This window comes from Bos indicus x Bos taurus, chromosome 13, assembly GCF_003369695.1.
Source record: "Bos indicus x Bos taurus breed Angus x Brahman F1 hybrid chromosome 13, Bos_hybrid_MaternalHap_v2.0, whole genome shotgun sequence".
In the NCBI taxonomy this organism is placed as follows: domain Eukaryota; kingdom Metazoa; phylum Chordata; class Mammalia; order Artiodactyla; family Bovidae; genus Bos; species Bos indicus x Bos taurus.
The window spans coordinates 16,821,154-16,840,843 of record NC_040088.1 but is presented as its reverse complement, the minus strand read 5'-3'; the positions used below and the strand labels follow the sequence as shown (position 1 = coordinate 16,840,843).

The 19,690-nt window shown below is 40.8% G+C and overlaps 1 protein-coding gene across 1 annotated transcript in view; it reads left to right on the top strand.

Moving 5' to 3' along the window:
• CTNNBL1 (catenin beta like 1) overlaps positions 1-19,690 on the top strand; it is a 166,988-nt gene that overhangs the window by 17,792 nt on the left and 129,506 nt on the right. Inside the window, exon 2 of the mRNA XM_027558573.1 lies at positions 16,301-16,489. Coding sequence (XP_027414374.1) covers positions 16,301-16,489 — 189 coding nt within the window. The remainder of the gene's footprint in view (positions 1-16,300; positions 16,490-19,690) is intronic.

The following is a 19,690-nucleotide window of genomic DNA, read 5'->3' as shown; positions in this document are numbered from 1 at the left end:
CCATAGCCTTGACTAGACGGACCTTTGTTGGCAAAGTAATGTCTCCTTTTGAACATGCTGTCTAGGTTGGTCATAACTTTCCTTCCAAGGAGTAAGCGTCTTTTAATTTCATGGCTGCAGTCACCATCTGCAGTGATTTTGGAGTCCAGAAAAATAAAGTCAGTCACTGTTTCCACTGTTTCCCCATCTATTTCCCATGAAGTGATGGGACCGGATGATCCATGATCTTCGTTTTCTGAATGTTGAGCTTTAAGCCAACTTTTTCACTCTCCTCTTTCACTTTCATTAAGAGGCTCTTGAGTTCTTCTTCACTTTCTGCCATAAGGGTGGTGTCATCTGCATATCTGAGGTTATTGATATTTCTCCCGGCAATCTTGATTCCAGCTTGTGCTTCTTCCAGCCCAGCGTTTCTCATGATGTACTCTGCATAGAAGTTAAATAAGCAGGGTGACGATATACAGCCTTGACATACTCCTTTTCCTATTTGGAACCAGTCTGTTGTTCTATGTCCAGTTCTAACTGTTGCTTCCTGACTGCATACAGGTTTCTGAAGAGGCAGGTCAGGTGGTCTGGTATTCCCATCTCTTTCAGAATTTTCCACAGTTTATTGTGATCCACACAGTCAAAGACTTTGGCATAGTCAATAAAGCAGAAATAGATGTTTTTCTGGAACTCTCTTGCTTTTTCGATGATCCAGTGGATGTTGGCAATTTGATCTCTGGTTCCTCTGCCTTTTCTAAAACCAGCTTGAACATCTGGAAGTTCATGGTTCACGTATTGCTGAAGCCTGGCTTGGAGAATTTTGAGCATTACTTTAGTAGCGTGTGAGATGAGTGCAATTGTGTAGTAGTTTGAGCATTCTTTGGCATTGCCTTTCTTTGGGATTGGAATGAAAACTGACCTTTTCCATCCAAAGATTTATACCAATGCGACTTTGGGTTGTAATTGCTGTTTTCTCTTTACCCAGCCTTATAGGCAAAAGATAGGAAACAATACAGCAAGGTTAATATTTATTTCATGTTGATTATATCTGGCACATCCATTTCCATTTGACTTTTTATCCCTTAAACATTTATTATTTTTCTGGGTTAGGCACTTCCTTGCTGTGGGAGCTTTTTCAAGGATGACACGTAGCAATTTGCCCAAGCAAGGTCACACAGTAGTAACAACAAAGTTAAGTGTCTGACCACTAGAATCCATTCTCTTCTGCCTGCACTATTCCCCCTCTATAAATTGGACTACTTTGGCAAATCCCATGGATGGAGGAGCCTGGTAGGCTGCAGTCCATGGGGTCGCTAGGAGTTGGACACGACTGAGCGACTTCACTTTCACTTTTCACTTTCATGCATTGGAGAAGGCAGTGGCAACCCACTCCATTGTTCTTGCCTGGAGAATCCCAGGGACGGGAGAGCCTGGTGGGCTGCCGTCTATGGGGTCGCACAGAGTCAGACACGACTGAAGCGACTTAGCAGCAGCAGCAGCAGCATTTTGAATGTACTGTATATTTTATACAGGCTGAGGACAAACATGGGTTTCTGAAACAGGAGGTGGTAGAGTTGCTAAAAGTTCACTTCAGTAGCCTTGGGACACAGATCTGTAGCAAGCACAGAAGTCAGTTAAGGTGGGAAAATTTCCCCATCACATGGTAGGAGTGTGGTACCCTGGCAGGAGTGAGAGCTTGGGGCTTAGATTGACTGCTTGAATCCTGTCTCCACTATTTCCCAGCTCCTTGACCTTGAGCAGCTTGTTATGCAAGCCACCCCCCAAGCTTTGGTTTCCTCACTTGAAGAAACGGGGAATGGTCTTACCTACCTGGCAGGGTTGTGTGACGATTGAAAAAATAATGAAATGTCAAGTTCTGGGTATATAATAAGCACACAGTTAATGGTCACTGTTCTGTAGCTTGGATAATCACTTGGTGAGGGATCTGGAGGAGGAATTCTTTATGGTTTCTGTAAACCCCGAGATTCTCTGACCTCAGTGCCTCCTTGAGAAGCTCTTGGTAAGGTTTATATCCACCTTGGCCTATTGAGGACTGTCCTGGCTTACTTAGGCAGCTTTGTTTAAAGGAGGGGGCCAAATTCCCTTGTGTATAGGTTTCTCAGCCAGTGTCTCTCTGTTTTTTTGATATGTTTACTGGAATTCTCAAGTTTCTAAGTAATTTCAGTCTGAGACGAGAGAGTAGGATTGATGTCAGGCTGCTTTAACACAGGTGTTATAAACAAGATTAAGAGGTTGTTGAAAAGATATCAGTGGAGCTCCAGGGCTAGCTTCCTGGAGTCATTCTAAATTGACAGCTAATGGGTAGTTTGCCTTGATAGCTCTCTCTGAGTTGATTGTAACCAGCTAGAGATTCACCCACAGAGGAAACCTTTTTATGAAAATTCACTTTACTTTCCTTTATAAAAAAAATAAAGCTATTATAACTTGTAATGATGTCTTTACATGATGCAAAAAATAAACACACACACACACACAAACAAAAACAGTGTCTTTGCACTGTTTTAAGGTAAAGCTTTTTTTAAAGACTTCCCTGATAGCTCAGTTGGTAAAGAATCCGCCTGCAACGCCGGAGACCCCGGTTTGATTCCTGGGTCGGGAAGATCCACTGGAGAAGGGATAGGCTACCCACTCCAGTATTCTTGGGCTTCCCTTGTGCCTTAGCTGGTAAAGAATCCTCCTGTAATGCGGGAGACCTGGGTTGGGAAGATTCCCTGGAAAAGGGAAAGGCTACCCACTCCAGTATTCTGGCTTGGAGAATTCCATGGACTGAATAAATAGTCCATGGGGTTGCAAAGAGTTGGATACGACTGAGCAACTTTCACTTTTTTTAAAGGAGCTCAATTAAGTTGTTTTTTTTTAAATGCTAAAAGCCTACCAAGCTTCCAAGAAAACTTTAAAAAGGAGAGAGACGGTTCAAAACAGTTATTTTATTCTGCCATGTATTTAATTTTTTTTCTGTATAAAACATTATTTAATTATCTTGATCCTTGGTGGAGTTTTTTCCTGCACAATAAGGTATGCATTTTGCCTTATCTAGTTTACTAGACAGTACTGCTAGGAAACTTAAGTATCCTAAATTGTTTTTGAGGTGAGCAGTTACTAGTTTAAAATCACCTTGAAGCCACTTTTATATTCTTTCTGAGAGCATTGTGCTGGTGGGGATAGAGCTTGTAGGGGGAATTTGTAGGTTCCCAGGAGGCATTCACCCAGGTTACCGAAGAATTCCGTTCGATCGTTTTCCACACGGTCATTGGTTCCCTCTGTTTTCTGGGTATAAGAAATGTTTCTGACTCGAACTCACTTACCATCCTTGTCTTTATTGGGAATGGAGGTATTTTGCTAACTTTAGTGGTCTGTAAAGCTTCTAGAAATAGTAAAACCTTTGAGTTGAGGAAAATAAAGTGCATCCTAGACAAAAGCAGACATGAAGCCATCTCTTTTCGTTGTTTTTGATGGACTCATCAACAGGCATGTGTTGAGGCCATAATACCAGATACTTCATTCAAGCCGAGAGTGAAAGGTAAATTGGCACTCCAGTGCAGGAAAGTGTATTGTAAAATCGTGCTACATTTGCAGACTTCAAAATGTTATTCATAATGTTGAAAAATACTCTTTGACGAGATAGTTCAGCTGCTCTGCTGCTAAGTCACTTCAGTTGTGTCCAACTCTGTGCAACCCCATAGACGGCAGCCCACCAGGCTCCCCCGTCCCTGGGATTCTCCAGGCAAGAACACTGGAGTGGGTTGCCATTTCCTTCTCCAATGCATGAAAGTGAAAAGTGAAAGTCAAGTCGCTCAGTCGTATCCGACTCTTAGCGACCCCATGGACTGCAGCCTACCAGGCTTCTCCGTCCATAGGATTTTCCAGGCAAGAGTGCTGGAGTGGGGTGCCATTGCCTTCTCCGGTTCAGTCGCTCGGTCGTGTCCAACTCTTTGTGACCCCGTGGACTGCAGCACGCCAGGCCCCCTGTCCATCACCAACTCCCAGAGCTTGCTCAAACTCATGTCCATTGAGTTGGTCATGCTATACAACCGTCTCATTGTCTGTCATCCCTTTCTCCTCCTGCCCTCAGTCTTTCCCAGCATCAGGATCTTTTGCAGTGAGTTAGTTCTTCTCATCAGGTGGCCAAAGTATTGGAGCTTCAGCATCAGTCCTTCCAATGAATATTCAAGACTGATTTCCTTGAGGATTGACTGATTGGATCTCCTTGCAGTCCAAGACTCTCAAGAGTCTTCCCCAACACCACAGTTCAAAAGCATCAATTCTTCTGCACTCAGCTTTCTTCATACTCCAACTCTCACATCCATACGTGACTACTGGAAAAACCATAGCTTTTACTAGATGGACCTTTGTTGGCAAAGTAATGTCTCTGCTTTTTAGTATGCTGTCTAGGTTGGTCATAGCTTTTCTTCTAAGGAGCAAGTGTCTTTTAATTTCATGGCTGCATTCACCATCTGCAGTGATTATGGAGCCCAAGAAAATAAAATGTGTCACTGTTTCCATTGTTTCCCCATCTATTTGCCATGAAATGATGGGACCAGATGCCATGATCTTATTTTGAATGTTGAGTTTTAAGCCAATATCTTTCACAAGATGCTCAGGGTAAAGTTTCACGTGAGTTCTGTCTTCCTTCAAATAAATGCAGCAGCCATTGTGTAACAGATTTGTGTGGATAAATTTTAAGCTTTAAAAGAAATAATGGTAATATCTGATGTCCTGGACTCCAGAGATCAAAATCATGTCAAAACCCTTAAGGAAATAATAAGCAGTTGTGAAAGAGTTAGACTTTGTAAATGAATAACATGACATTTCTCACTTATGATCTGGTTCTCACTCAGTCAGTCTCAGGCCATTTAGTATACTCTGAATATTTCCCTCTCCCCATTTTCTAAAAATATCTTCACTTTTTCATTCCTATCTGTCTTTCTGCTAGTATATCCTCTCCCCCCACATCACAACCACTCTTTCTGTTTGAAAGAGGAACGCAGTTTTGAGTCTTATATCTGAGCCTTGGGTCTAAAACTATGAATAATCTGAACGTTGCTATATTAATTTGTTATTTAATGTTTAAAGATTAAGAGTGGACTGATGTTCATAGTAGGTACCCACTGGGCTCAGTGTTGGTTGCCCAGATGATCTAGGGGAAGGAGTTTTACAGAAATCTCCATATAGACAGTTGACAGTAAGCTCTTCTGGTCAGTGAGCTTTCAAACAGGCAAGGAGCAACTATAGAAAAGAGCTTTCCTGGCTAGAGGCATGGGCAGGAAAGTGACAGAAGAGATCTTAGTGTTAGTTGAATGATGATGGCAGCAGGGAAAGATGATGCAAATTACTACCTTTGAGGTAATAGTTTCTGAAGTTGTGACTAAGGAAAGTGGATTGAGGGGTTGTGTATACTGCTGCTGTCAAAGTGGGAGTTAGAGTTCAGACCCAGATCTATGGCTTCAGGCTCAAGTCTTGTCACTTCCTTGAGTCATAGTTTATTCATCTGTAAATTATGAGGTTACACAGTCACTTTACTGTTCTTACCCTCTGAATACCACTTGGTACTACCATGAGAAAATTTGCTAAGCTGTGGCCCAGAGGGGCATAAAATGATTAAAGATGTAAATACAGAATAGACGAATTCTGCCTGGTTGCTGTTATCTAATGATCCAGGTAATTCTGAGAATATGCATACATTGTATACATTTGCTAATTATTGTTGTTCAGTTGCTCAGTCATGTCTGACTCTCTGTGACCTCATGGACTGCATGCAGCATGCCAGGCTCTTTCGTGTCCTTCACCATCTCCCGGAGTTTGCTCAAACTCAACGTGCATCGAGTCAGTGATGCCATCCAACCGTCTCATCCTCTGTCATCCCCTTCTGCCTTCAATCTTTCCCAGCATCAGGCTCTTTTCTAATGAATCAGCTCTTCTCATCAGGTGGCCAAGATATTAGAGCTTCAATTTCAGCATTAGTCCTTCCCATGAATATTCAGGATTGATTTCCTTTAGGATTGCCAGTAGTGAATTACGATTCTTGAGTAGTACATTGGTTTAGGTCTCCTTCCCTTGTCATCTCTCATTGATTTAGCAACATGGGTTAAGTACCTGCTATGAGCTGGATGCTGTTGGATGCTGAGTGTGTTAGCAGCAAGGTTAGATCTCAGGACACCTACCCTAGAGGACCTAGCCTATGATTTAGTGGTGGAGAAGGAGATTTATTAATGCACATGTTGTGTACTGATAGAGGTATGATATGATACAGTGCTGAGGAAGCTCAGAGGTCTTCCTGGGCAGCATTTGGATGACTTTTAGAGAGGGTGACCTTTGAGTTGGGGTTTAAGGCTGAGTAGGATTTCTCTAGCTGGAATGAAAGGAGAAAGGAGGGTACTCTGTTCTTCATGGTAGCACTATGTATCCATTCCAAGGCATCATTTGAATAACTGAAGGTGACTCCTGGGTCCCTTCCAGATTCTTCTCTCACTCCTTTATTGTTTGTTTTTCTGTAGCAAGGGTTCAGACCCTGTGTTACCCTGCTTATGCAATATTGAGATTACAGTGCCTCTTTTAAAATGTGGTGGCTAACTCTGTTCTATGGGACTGTAGCCAAATTGGATATTTACTTCTAATAGTGCACCCTTAATGTGCATTCAGTTTTTAAAAAATTTAAGTTGGCCATCCTGTTGAAAAAGATGTTTGCTAAAACTGTCAGCTCTGAAGTCATATATCCCCTGGCAGGGACTTTATGTATTTACTATTTTGAATTTAAACAGAGGACTTGAGCCTGCTCATACTCTTTCTGTTCAACCAGTTAGGATTCTACCTGTCTGTACTACCACTCACCTAGTTTAGGATAGTGATCACTTCTAAGAAGGGGGATAAAGAACCCGGATTAAGGAGGGGTACACAGTGACATGGGATTAGAGAAGGGTACATAGGACACTTTAATTGTATAATATTTTATGCTTAAAAAAAAGATCTGAAATAAATTTGGCAAAATGGTACGGTTATGCACACAATTGGGGGAGGGGGAAGGAGAAGCTAGCAGGGAATCCTGCAGAACAAGTCACGCCCAACTGGTTGTAGTCCCTTGATACTGTTACTCCTGACTAAGGCTAAGGGTTTACAATACTACAGAGTATCTTTATCTCAACAAAACCTTTCACAAAGTCACTCACGTGGGCAGACAGAGAAATATAATTGTGATTATATTCTGCGTCAAAAGTAATTGTAAAAGTCTGTTGTATATGTAGGACTTTGCGGTTAGCTGTCATTAAAAGAAATTGAATCCTAGGCTCTGTTTTCTTTTCAAAGTGCTGTATCTTTATTTTACTTACTCTTACTCTCCCTTGCCTGATTAAAGACAATCCCGTGAGGTAACAGAGCAAGGGCAGAGCATTTTTATAAATGCAGGGCTAGTAGGTTCAATGACTAATCTAAAGTCATGTGACTTTTAAGTGATTCACTAGCACCCAGATTTTTTGGATTATTGGTCTCCTCTCTGCATTGTACTCTGTTGCTTCTTTTAGATCAGTGCAGTTCTACTATGGTGGTGGTTCTTGGTTTGATATCTGATATTCCCGCCAGCACCTAATAGAGTGATATTCAGGTTTTATTAGCTCAGTAAATACTTTCTGAGTGAATGAATGAATGATCATGGTTCTGGTGTAGCTAACAAAACATTCATATTGTCTGTTAAAATGGAGGTGGTTTAGCTTACAATGATTTTACAAGTATCTGCCTCTGTTAGGCTTGATAAATAAAGAAACCAAATCAACATTCGGCTTTCTGATGCAACTGCAGAATTAATCAGAGAAGATGTCAAAGTAAATCACAAACGCTAAAGAGTAGTTTGTACTTCCAAAAAAGGAATTATGCACACTCTTTGGAAGCGAGATGAACATATATTCAGGCTTTAACAAAGAGTAAAAATTCTTTTGGTAGGAAAAATTGTTAAGTAGGGTCTTCATGACTGGTGATTTAAATCATAAATCACATCCATGTTGCTTGTCAGCCAATCAGATTCCAGATCATATGTGAGAACTTTGGTGATGTTTCTTTCTGATACATTGATTTTCCCCCCACCCCCACCCCTTGTGGACATTGGTAAAACCTACATTCTCGAGCAATTACTGTGCTCTTAGTATCTGTAATCTTTTAAATTGGGAGTTAAATAAATGAGGGTTCTGTTTAATATTTGCATTGACTTTGCTTTGAGATTTTGAGGAGTTTTTGGTACCTGGTTTTTCTTCAGAAGAAAAGGTGGCATATTGCCATGATTCTTGCAAAGGCATAATATATAATTATATGTGAATATCTGGAATTGCCACTGAGATATTTCTTAAAAATGTGATTATGATAATCCCTTATGTTGATAATAGTGCTTTATGGTTTACACAAAGCCCCTTTGTAAGATGTTTTAATCATCACAACAACCCTTTGAGTGGGTAGAATTTTCTGTCTCGGATGACTTTGATCCCTAATTATGAACTCTGGCTGATGATACTTGCGGCATTAGAGATTGTGAGCTTTTCCAGTTCTGGTGCCTCAAGCAAATTTGCAAGGGAGCCCTGATGTTAACTTTGGCAGGTTTCATGCCTGCAAATATTGATTGAGCCAGAAGCCCTAGTTGTAAAATGTCACCAGTGAATGTGCAGCCAGCAAAGGCAAGGGAAAACTCATTACCGCAGCTCATCTGTAACTTCTGGGTCAGGCCACTCACTACCATCTGGTCAAAATGAATGTTTGAAAACTCCTTTTTATTCTGACAAAATGTAATCAGGCGAGGTTAACAGCAGATGATTTCTGAGCACTTCGAACTGGTTAGAGCAATCCGTCCACAATCTTGGGTTTGTGGCATTCCATATGTCTAATATCTGAAGAGGTATGGGAAAGCTTTAAAATGATGAAATCCCAAAATAAAGGTAGGAAGGAATTTAATTATGTATATGCCTCCCATACCTGTTGCATATACTCTTCCCCTCTCATATTGAAAGTGTTTATTTTGAAAAGAAAAGGCAGTGGGAGAGGCAGAATGAAATAGGATTACTGTCTTAAAATCTAAAGTTTTTTTTTTTTTAATGTGAGAGTGAGACTAAACCAATTTTATATTGCTTTAAGGAGAAAGATTATGGACTGGGGAAGAAAATTATAAGTTGAAAGGTTTCTCCTTAATTGAATGAACTCTCTGAGTGATCCGGAGATGGAGGGGGTGCAGTTTAGGGAGAAGGTTAAGTTTCTGGTCACCAAAAGTGTTAGGAAAGCCCCAGCCTATACCACAATGTTTTAAAGGGTCTTCACACCTCAGAAAGATAATCCAGTTAGATGAAGAGTTCCTGAAGTCTGGATTGTCTCTAGCGCTCAGAATTATTCCACAAGGTTTCGAATCCAGATGTATACAAGCATTTTCTGTAGAATGAATCTCAGTCTCTCAAAATCTCTCTGAAAATTGATCACTCTCTCTCTATTTCTGTCAGCTCTGCTCTTCTCTCTCTCAGAAATGTGGGAGTTAAAAACACAAATTCAGTGGAAAAGTATTACCAGATACGTAGAAACTATCTGTTGTCATTGTGCATTTTCTCACTCATTGGATACTAAAAAATGCAGCTGGGTATGGGGTCTGTCAAATATGTTGACATTAAAAATGGGATCCAGTACAGTATACTAACGCATATATATGGAATTTAGAAAGATGGTAATGATAACCCTGTATGCGAGATAGCAAAAGAGACACCGATGTATAGAACAGTCTTTTGGACTCTGTGGGAGAGGGAGGGGGGGATGATTTGGGAGAATGGCATTAAAATATGTATAATATCATATAAGAAACGAATCCCCAGTCCTGGTTCAATGCATGATACAGGATGCTTGGGGCTGGTGCACTGGGATGACCCAGAGGGATGGTTCGGGGAGGGAAGTGGGAGGGGGGTTCAGGATGGGGGACACGTGTACACCCGTGGCGGATTCATGTTGATGTATGGCAAAACCAATATAATATTGTAAAGTAATTAGCCTCCAATTAAAATAAATAAATTTAAATTAAAAAAATGGGATCCTTATTTTAAAAACTGATAATGGTCAATACCCTTTCCAACCTTGAATTTTGGGATCCTTATTTTAAAAATTGATAATGGTCAATACCCTTTCCAACCTTGAATTTCTTTGATTTTGAGTCAGGTGTGTCCAAGAGAGACACATGTATTGTCTTCTGCGGGCTAAACTGTGATTAGCACTTTAGAAAGACTGGCCTTTATCTGTATACATACATCTATACACAAATGTCTGTGTGAAAGCGGTTGTCGTTCCTAGTTTGTAGATTGAAAAAACACAAACCTGGAATGAGTAAGTTACTTTCCAGGGCTGCTAAGTAAAGGGACCAGGATCTGAATTTAGGAAAATCTGACTCCAAAATTCCTTCTCCAAACAGGATATCACCACTGCACACAGGTTAGGAATGACTGATTAGTATGGCAAAGGAGGAAACGAACTATATTGGGAATTAGAAGCCTTATGTTATTACCTACCACAGACAAGGTGCTTAAACACACTGAGCTCAGATGTCCCTATTTCTATAAAAAGCGGGAGAAACTAGATTATCTCTTTCAGCTCAGATTTCTGAGTCTTTCCTACTGTTTGATATTTAGGAAACGGCCCTTTGTGCTCCCACTTGGAAGGCCCATATTCTGAAGATATGTGACCTGCTTGGTGCTAGGTGAAGAATTCCTGGTTTATTATAAAGTTAACAGATTTCCTTTTGAGTTTTCCATTTCCTTAATAAAATTGAACATATTTTTTCTGCCATTAACAACAAAGTACATTTTGTGAAAATTACTCCATTTCTTAGCCAGGTAACTCGGAATATTGAGCTACATTTAGATGTTCCCCCCACAAATGCGCATCTACATTATATCCTAGTACAAATGTGCTCTTCACATTAATAATTGCACTGTGTGTTTTCATAATTTATCATAATGATACCATTATTGCTTATTATAGAAGTCCCCTTTCTCCCCCCCCATCCCCAAGTCTAATTGAGGTCGAGACAGACCATAAATGCGATAATATAGATTGCATGCTCAGAGGAAATGGAGTTGGTTTCATAGTGGAGTTTTAATTTAGGATTCGTTCTGGTGAGGTAGCCTCTTCCTATGGTACATTACTTTGAGCCCAATATAACTGCATTTTCCCACAGCCCCTCATTATAGCTACAGCTTCTCATTGCTTTTTAATTAAAAAGAGAGAGAGAGACAGAGAAAGAGAGAGGGGGAAAAATGAAACCTAAAGCTTTAGGTTGGATATTGTCTGGGTATGCAGGGAGTATTCTAAGCAGATTGCTTATTTAATTTTTTTAATGCTTTCAAAGCTTTCATGAAGATGTCTTGATTTTTATTTCTAGTCAGATGGGTATATATATTTCTCATCTATCATACACAAACACACAAGGCTTTTAAGATTTTTGGAAAGTTAAAAATATATATTTATATATGCATATATATATATATACATATATGTAATATGTATTCTTGGAGCTTCCTATTGGCTTTGAGCATGTGGGAACCCTTTGTGTAGCCTAGAAAGGATACCAGCTGTATCCTGTAGTTGGCTGGTGGCAAACGCTTAGTGAGCATTTATTCCACTCACCACCTATTGGGAGTAAGCAGGGAATTATAGAAGACTGTAAAAATCCTCAAAGGCTGATGTTCTAGTACATCAGAAGTTAGAAGTTAATCATTTTTTTTGCTGTGGGCAGCAGCAGCCGAGAAATGACTTTATTAAGAACAGTTTCTTTTGTCATTCCTTCATCTTGAGGGATTCCAAACACCTTTCAGATACCCAAATTAATATCCAAAGGTGACTGGCAAGAATGGCTTGATCTTCTTGGGACTGGTTGTGTGAGACACAAGGAAACCTCAGGCCTGAGCTGCTGACCTCTCTCTGACAGGCTGTGAGTGCTCTGTTTCCCTTCTGGATCCAGAGCCTGTTGGCTCTTCCGTAGTGAAATCAGTTTGACAGCTCCTCGGTTCTTCTCTGCCTGCATATTCTTGCTTTGTTTTATGCAACTGAGCACTCCCTCAGTGGTGAATATGGGTAAATATAATCTAGAAGTTTATTTCTGGGTCAGGGTGTTGTTAGCTTCATAGGTTTTAATGGGTGATCTTTCATATTTCATAAATATGAGTGCCTATTTCATTGTCAGAAACCCAATTTTATTTTGACATTATCAGGGAACAGGAACCCCTCAGATGAAAATTCCTTAGACCTGGGATGTCAGTAAGGTAGCCACTAGCTGCATATGTCTGTTGGGCACTGAAATGGGGCCAGGTCTGTTTGAGCTGCATCACGAGTGTCAAATACATCCACCAAATTCCAAAGACTTAGTACTTACAAAAAAAAGTGAAATACATCATGAGTAATTTTTTATGTTCATTGCATGTTGAAATGATAATATTTTAGATATATTGGATTAGATAAAATATATTAAAATTAATTTTGTGTATTTCTTTTTACTTTTTAAAATTTGGCAGCTAAAAAATTTTAAATTACGTCTTTGGCTTACAGTGTATTTTGACTGACTGCTGTGGCCTAGACTTTTAAGCCCCTTGAGAGCAAAGCAGTGTTTGTCTTATTTTCACATGTGTTGCTAGTCCCCAGCACAGTGCCTTACATGGAGTTGGCGTTTATTATATATTTGTTAAAGAAATGAATTTTTAACCTTTATTACTTAAAGTGGTCAGATTTCAGAAATGAATAGAAATTTCTCTATTTAGAGGATTATCAGTATCTGAAAAAGAGAGAATTGAGAGTTGAGAAGAGAAATGAAGGACAGAAGTTCTTAAAATTTTGCCTTGGGAGAGAAAAGTGCTGAAATAAAACATATCCAGGCCTTTGAACAACTTATCCATCTGTTGGAGAGTGGGATGGGAAGCTGGTATGTTGGTGAAGGAGCCATGTTGAACTATCCCGGTGGGTTTTCCTGTGTCTGTTCTGTCATAGAGTTGTCCTCCATGAGAGGAGGTAAAGCTGAATACCCTGTGTGAACAGGAAGGAAATTGGAGACGCAGTGGGTAAACCTAAAGGTTGCCCTCTCAGGAATGTGCTTAAAACTCTTCATGAAGATTAGCAAAGCTATTCTTGTCTCTAAAATCCATTCTCACAGTCTATCCCAGGTCCCCATTTAGACATTACCCTAATGGAAGCCTGGGACCGGTACTAGGCCAGGCTGATGACTCGAGGATCCTTCAAGCTTTGGAGTTCTTTAATAAGTTATTTGTTGAATGAATGGCCTAGCAATACTATTTTAACTTGGCCGAGGTCTTGTATGACTTAGGTTCATGGGTATTTGTTCTCGCCTGAAAGTCCCTCAAATCTGTCTCAATCAGGGTTCTGGAATCATGGAAATTGGCAAACTAGCCAGAGATCAGTTTCAACTTTTAGAAGGTGCCAGGTTGTTGTTACAAGAGTTTATTAAAGGATCTCAGGCATCCTGTCTCCCTGCTTATAAAATGGAACTGTTAATTACTTCTCGTCCCCAGAGATGGGGTGAAGATGAAAAGGAGCGCTTTAAGCTCTGCAGAAGGAAAGTGCTATTTCACTGGAAATTATTATTATCAGTGGTAAAAATGAAACTCCTCCCTGACCTCTGAAACGTTTGTTTCACAGAAGTGGATTAGAAGATGTGCAAAAGAGCCATTGCAAGTATTCTTTTTTTTGCATTTTTTAACTGTGGCTGGATTTAGCTTTCCCCTTTAACTGTGGTCCGCTGCCTTTGCTCTCTGCTCTGAGATAAACAATCCAGAAATCTCCTCTCCGTGGAGAACTATGGAGTTCATGCTTTGACTTGGCTGCTGCAATAGGCTCACGCTAATCAGAACCACAGCAGGGCTTATTTTATGAGCCCGAAAGAATTAGTGCTCCCGGGAGGGCTGAAGTTCCTTACCTGCTGGGGAGCTGCAGATTTCCAGTTTAGAGCCTGCCCTCCTTTCAGAGCTAACTACCTCCTTCTCCTTCTCACATGAAAACCACCACCTCCTTTTCCTTGTGCTCTGTGGTTACTGCCATGTTGATTTCCTTTTTCTTCTCCTTTTTAAAATGTCGACAGGTAATAATGGCAGCAATTTTGGTAATTTTTATATTTATGGAAATAGAGTGTGATCATATGAAATTATAATCTATCCCAGGGAGACTCAGGAGCAGAGCGAAAAATAGCAGGTGGTATCCCACAAACCAAATTGTCTAATGTGAGTTTTCTAAGCTGTGTCGTTTGCTGAGACTTACTGAAGCACCTGGTATGTGGACCCAGCAGGGTACTTGAGTATAGAGGGGAATGACTTTGCACCACTGGGGTGGAGGATTTCAGTAACAGTGTGGCTTATAAGTCACAAGAGGAGATGTGTAACATGTAGAAGAGAAATTTGTCTGTTATCACCAAACAACTTAGCAGGATGGCAGTGAATGCAGCGTTTTCCTCACTTTGCTAATAACATACCACATTGCACCCAGCACACTTTTGGTGTGTGCAGTTAGTATCACAGATAAAGAAAAGCTCATTGAAGAGTCTAACACTCTTAAGTGTTTTGTGTTGGGGAAGACACAATCATTTGATGAATTAACTCACAGAAATAATTTTATATGCTTCCCAGGTGGTTCAGTGGTAAAGAATCCACCTGCTAAGCAGGAGACGTGGGTTCGATCCCTGGGTTGGGAAGATCTCCGGGAGAAGGAAATGGCAACCCGGTCCAGTATTCTTGCCTGGGAAGTCCCCTGGACAGAGGAGCCTGGCAGGCTACAGTTCATGGGGTCTCAAGAGAGTCTTACATGACTTAGAAACTAAACAATAAAAATAATTTTAATTTGTCTAGTACTGTTATATGAATAATTTAGAATTCTTACACTAATGTTTGCAGCCATTTGGTACAAACTTCCAGTTATGAGATAAATAAGTTCTGGGAATCTAATGTATAACAGAGTGATTATAGTTAATAATACTGTATTAGTACTTGAAAGTTACTAAGATCTTAAATGTCCTTGCCATCGGGGGTGGGGGGAAAATGTAATTATGTGAGGTGATACAGTTGTTAACTCACCTTATTGTGGTATTATTCACAATATGTGTGTGAATCACATCATGTTGTCATGTGTACACTTCGTACACTTTAAACTTGCACAGTGATTAAGTTTTTAATGTCAGTTTATATTAACTGACATAATGTCAGTTATATCTCAATAAAGCTGAAAAAAATGGTTCAGATACACAAAGAAACATTTTTTTTAACTACACAGGGAGAAAAGGGTTGTAATCTCCATTTTCAGATGAGAAAACTAAAGCTTAGAGACATTAAATGAGGTGCCTGAAGTTGTACAGTAGCACTTGGAGCTGAATGGAGGCATCGGGCTGTTGGGTGTCTACTGCAGGGCTGTAGAGTGCTGAGGAGAAAGATTACCCTCAGTTCTGAAGCCCATTTCCGAAGTGCCCTGTTTTATTCCGATTGAATGTCAAGCAGTTGTAAAAACTGCTGTTTTGTGACCGTGGGTAATCATTGACCTTTGGCCTTACTATACTTGCCTGTAAAGTAGGAATTTAAAGTGTTGTGGACCCTTGGAAGTTATATATGTAGTATTCTTCGTTTGAGCTGCTTGTGAGTGACTATAATCTGTCTCAGACCTGAATTAAAACCATGTGCTAAGGGATTGATGTTGGCGACTGAATCCTAATCCTCAAAGTGACTTTGTTCCCTGTGGTTTCTGTATAAACGAGAACTTTTGTGAAGGGCTAACCTTTGTGTCTTGAAAAAATTCTTTAACAAATAAAAGCCAACTATCTTGTAGGTCGGAGAAGGCAATGGCACCCCACTCCAGTACTCTTGCCTGGAAAATCCCATGGACGGAGGAGCCTGGTGGGCTGCAGTCCGTGGGGTCGCTAAGAGTCAGACATGACTGAGTGACTTCACTTTCACTTTTCGCTTTCATGCGTTGGAGAAGGAAATGGCAACCTACTCCAGTGTTCTTGCCTGGAGAATCCCAAGGACGGGGAAGCCTGGTGGGCTTCCGTCTATGGGGTTACACAGAGTCGAACATGACTGAAGCGACTTAGCAGCAGCAGCATCTTGTAGGTGACTGTAACCCTGTATGTATAGAATTACTAAGGGCCTGAAAAATAATGACTTAGAGCTTTACTTCATTTTGTGGTAGAAATTGTGTGCTATGGTGCTTTTCGGTTGTGGAATTTTTGAACACTTTTGGAATATTTGGTGTGTACTCCCTTCTACATATTTTCCAGCTCTAAAATCCTGTGTTTCTTTTTTGTCTTTCTTAGCCCAACAGGGGCACAAAACGTCCCCGGGATGACGAAGAGGAAGAGCTGAAGATGCGTCGGAGACAAGCTGGTACTCGAGAGCGTGGCCGCTATCGGGAGGAGGAGATGACTGTGGTGGAAGAAGCAGATGATGACAAAAAACGGCTGCTTCAGATTATCGACAGAGAGGGTGAGGAGGAAGAGGAAGAGGTAAGGTGGCAGAGATGGGCTGGGGGCTGAGATGCTCAGCCTTGATGCAGTGTCTGTAGAGTGTGATTTGGGATTAAATGCTTAGTTTCTCTGAGCTTCCCAGCTTAATCTGTAAAATGGGGTTAAGAATATTTGTTTCACAGTGTTGGTATGAAGGTTAAGTGGAGTTTGGAAGGCATTTTGCAAAGTGTGAAGAACATTACAGATAGAGTTTTTAAATTATTCTGGATTATATATTATAACTGAGGCCCAAGCACTGAACTGTGGGGCTGTTGGTATGGACTGAGGAGGATCACGGTGGTTTCCTAGCCCATACTGAGGGCACATAGATGGCACTCATTTTTAAGCACAGTCAATAGTCTTTGAAAGAGGAATAGAATTTTATCAAACGAGTGGAAGAAGGGCCTTTCAGGCAGTTAAAACAGCCTTACCAAAGCAACAAAGTTGAAGAAATTACAGGAGGAGGTAAGGGATTGGGTGTTTATATGTGATTGAAAAAATGCTGTTTAGGGAAAGAGCTGGCCAAGCCTTTCTATCTGCTGTTCCTCAGGTGGCCTCCGGGCCTTTGCACTCACTGCTGCCTCTGAACCTTCTCCCTTCTGTGCCCTCTTGAGAGTAATCATTCTCTTACTCTCTTACCACTTTATTTTACATACTGTCTTCCTATTTGTTATTTTACTCATTTGTTGTCCTCTCCCCAATCTCCTCTGAAAATGGGGACGGGCTGGGTTTTGTTCACAGCTGTATCTCTAGCATTCCAAGCAATGCCTAGCTCTTGGTGTAAGCCCTGAACCAATATTTATTGAATGAATAAATGAATGAAGCTGAAAAGAATAGAGGTAAAATATCAGCGATTAAAAATCAAATGACCTTGCCTTTGTGTCTTTTGAAATCTTGAAGTGTTAACTTGTATATTATTTCACCCTGGCATTTTGTTCAATATGAATTATGGAAATAGATTCTTAAGAGCCAGCTGTTTTTTGGTTCCCTCAAAGACATGATGCTAAGTTTGGATTTCAAAAAATGAAGCTGGAGTGTGAATCTGAGAAGGAAAAAAAAAATTGATTCATATTCTGAAAAAGGTCCTTACTGTGTTATGACAGTAGCCCTCTCCTCATTAGGATTTCTACCAGTGCTAATTTGGGGGTCTGCCCCTAAAAGGTGGTGACACTTTGGAAATCTGTGGTGGGAGACAGTCCTGAATCTCCTCTCTGAGGACAGCAGTCCTGCCAGCCTTAGACAAACAGTGTGTGTAGCACATTTTCCCTCTCGCCCTCCCTCCTCACTAGCTTCTGCTCAATCTGTTAGCCCTGCAGCAGCAGTTAATTGGCAGGTATAATTCCCGTGTCGGGCACTGCTGGTACTGGGGGATTAGGCTAGTAGCTGTCATGGGTAAATGGTTTTTAGCCTGGGAGACAGAAATGCAGTGTGGGACCAGCCCTTCCGGGAAGGGACAGGGAAAGAGAGGTCGCTTTGTAAAAATGACACATGGAGGGCTACAAGTCCAGGAGTTATTTTCTCTCTGCCACCAAAGTCCCATCTGATGAAAAACAAGTGATGTTTACCTCTGTAAAGTCACGTGAACTTGTAAAATATGATTGTCCTTTTTGTGCTACATCACCAGCATTCATCTTTCTGAAATCTCCCTCTGGTTTCTGACATTGAGCTATTGGAGATACTGCTGTGGCCGATGACTAAGACTGATAATTCAGTTTTCCCCCAGTGTTGGAGACAGATTAAAGGAGGGAAGGCCAAACCCTGGAGAGGCTAAGACTTTGGGAATCCTGTGAGAGCTGTATTATTAACACTAATAAAGTTTTCTTCTACAGGGTGGGCAGGATGTTAGCTAAGGGAAAGAAGAGCCGTGGGTATTGAAGTTGCTTAAAAGTGATTTAACCCTTTCCTAGAAATTTAAATTATTTTTTAGTTAAATCCCAGTGATAAGTTGGGTACATTAACACTCATGCTAAGTGTTACAATAAGGGCCTCCCAGGTCTCTCACTGATAAAGAATTCACCTGCAAAGCAGGTGACACAGGTTTGATCCCTGGGTCAAGAAGATCCCCTGGAGATGGAAATGGCAACCCACTCCAGTATTCTTGCCTGGGAAATCCCAGGGATAGAGGAACCTGGCGGGCTACAGTCCATGGGGTCACAAAAGAGTCAGACATGACTTAGCGACTAACCAAGCTACAACGAGTTACAATAATAGCTTACATTAGTATAGTGTCATGTAGTTTATGAAACAGATTTATGTGCTTCATGTCTTTAGGTCATCTCTATGACCTTGAAAGATAAAGGTGATAGTTTTCCCCTCTCTGCTTACCTTCCTTCCTTCCTTCAGCAGATCTTCACTGGATGCCTCCTGTATGCCAGGCCCTGTCCTGGGTGCTGGAGAGTCAACAGTGAACAAGTGGACACGGGCCACCAATGGGGATTGGGGGTTGGGGAGATTACTGGGCCAGATCCTGCCAGACCATCCTTATATAGGTCATGTGAACAATATGGAATTTTATTCAAAATGTAAGTGGATGGACTCACATATGAGGTAGAATCAATGAGACTTGGTGAGGGTTTGAAGATAATACATTCAGCAAAGTGACATTGCTACGTGAGTAGTAAGTAGTGAAGCTACAGCTCTGAGTCCTGACTGGGCCAGAGCACTGACTTCAGTTTTTACCAAGTCAGGGAACTTCTCTGTAAAGCCATAGACACTGGGAAGCAGGTTGTGGGTGGTTCCAACAGAGTCCCTCTGGGTCCAGGAGTCATTGATTAAAAATCTAAGAAATGTGTCATGCACAAATGAATGTTACAGGTATCTCCCATTTAAAACTCAATATGTCAGAATCTAAATTTAATAAAATAATAGCTAACATTTTTGGGAACTTAAAAGAATTATGAGATGATTCAGTGCTTTCCAAAAGGATCTATTTCTGGTTCTCTTAATGGCATTCGGTGTGAGTTATGGTCAGGGACTATCAAGCTGTGAAGCTAGGAGTTAGGAGAGTGTTGGAGAGGCAGAGTGAACTGCAGCAGATTAAACTGGGAAATAAACTGAAGAAAAAGCATTTCTGAAATTTTAGTGTAGATTTTTTTTTTTTTTGGAGGAAATGATTCTGTTTTCAAAAACTCATTTTATTTACCTTTGTAGGTATTATTCCAGTATATGAGAAGTGAGAAAACGATGTGGCCTGCTGGGGTG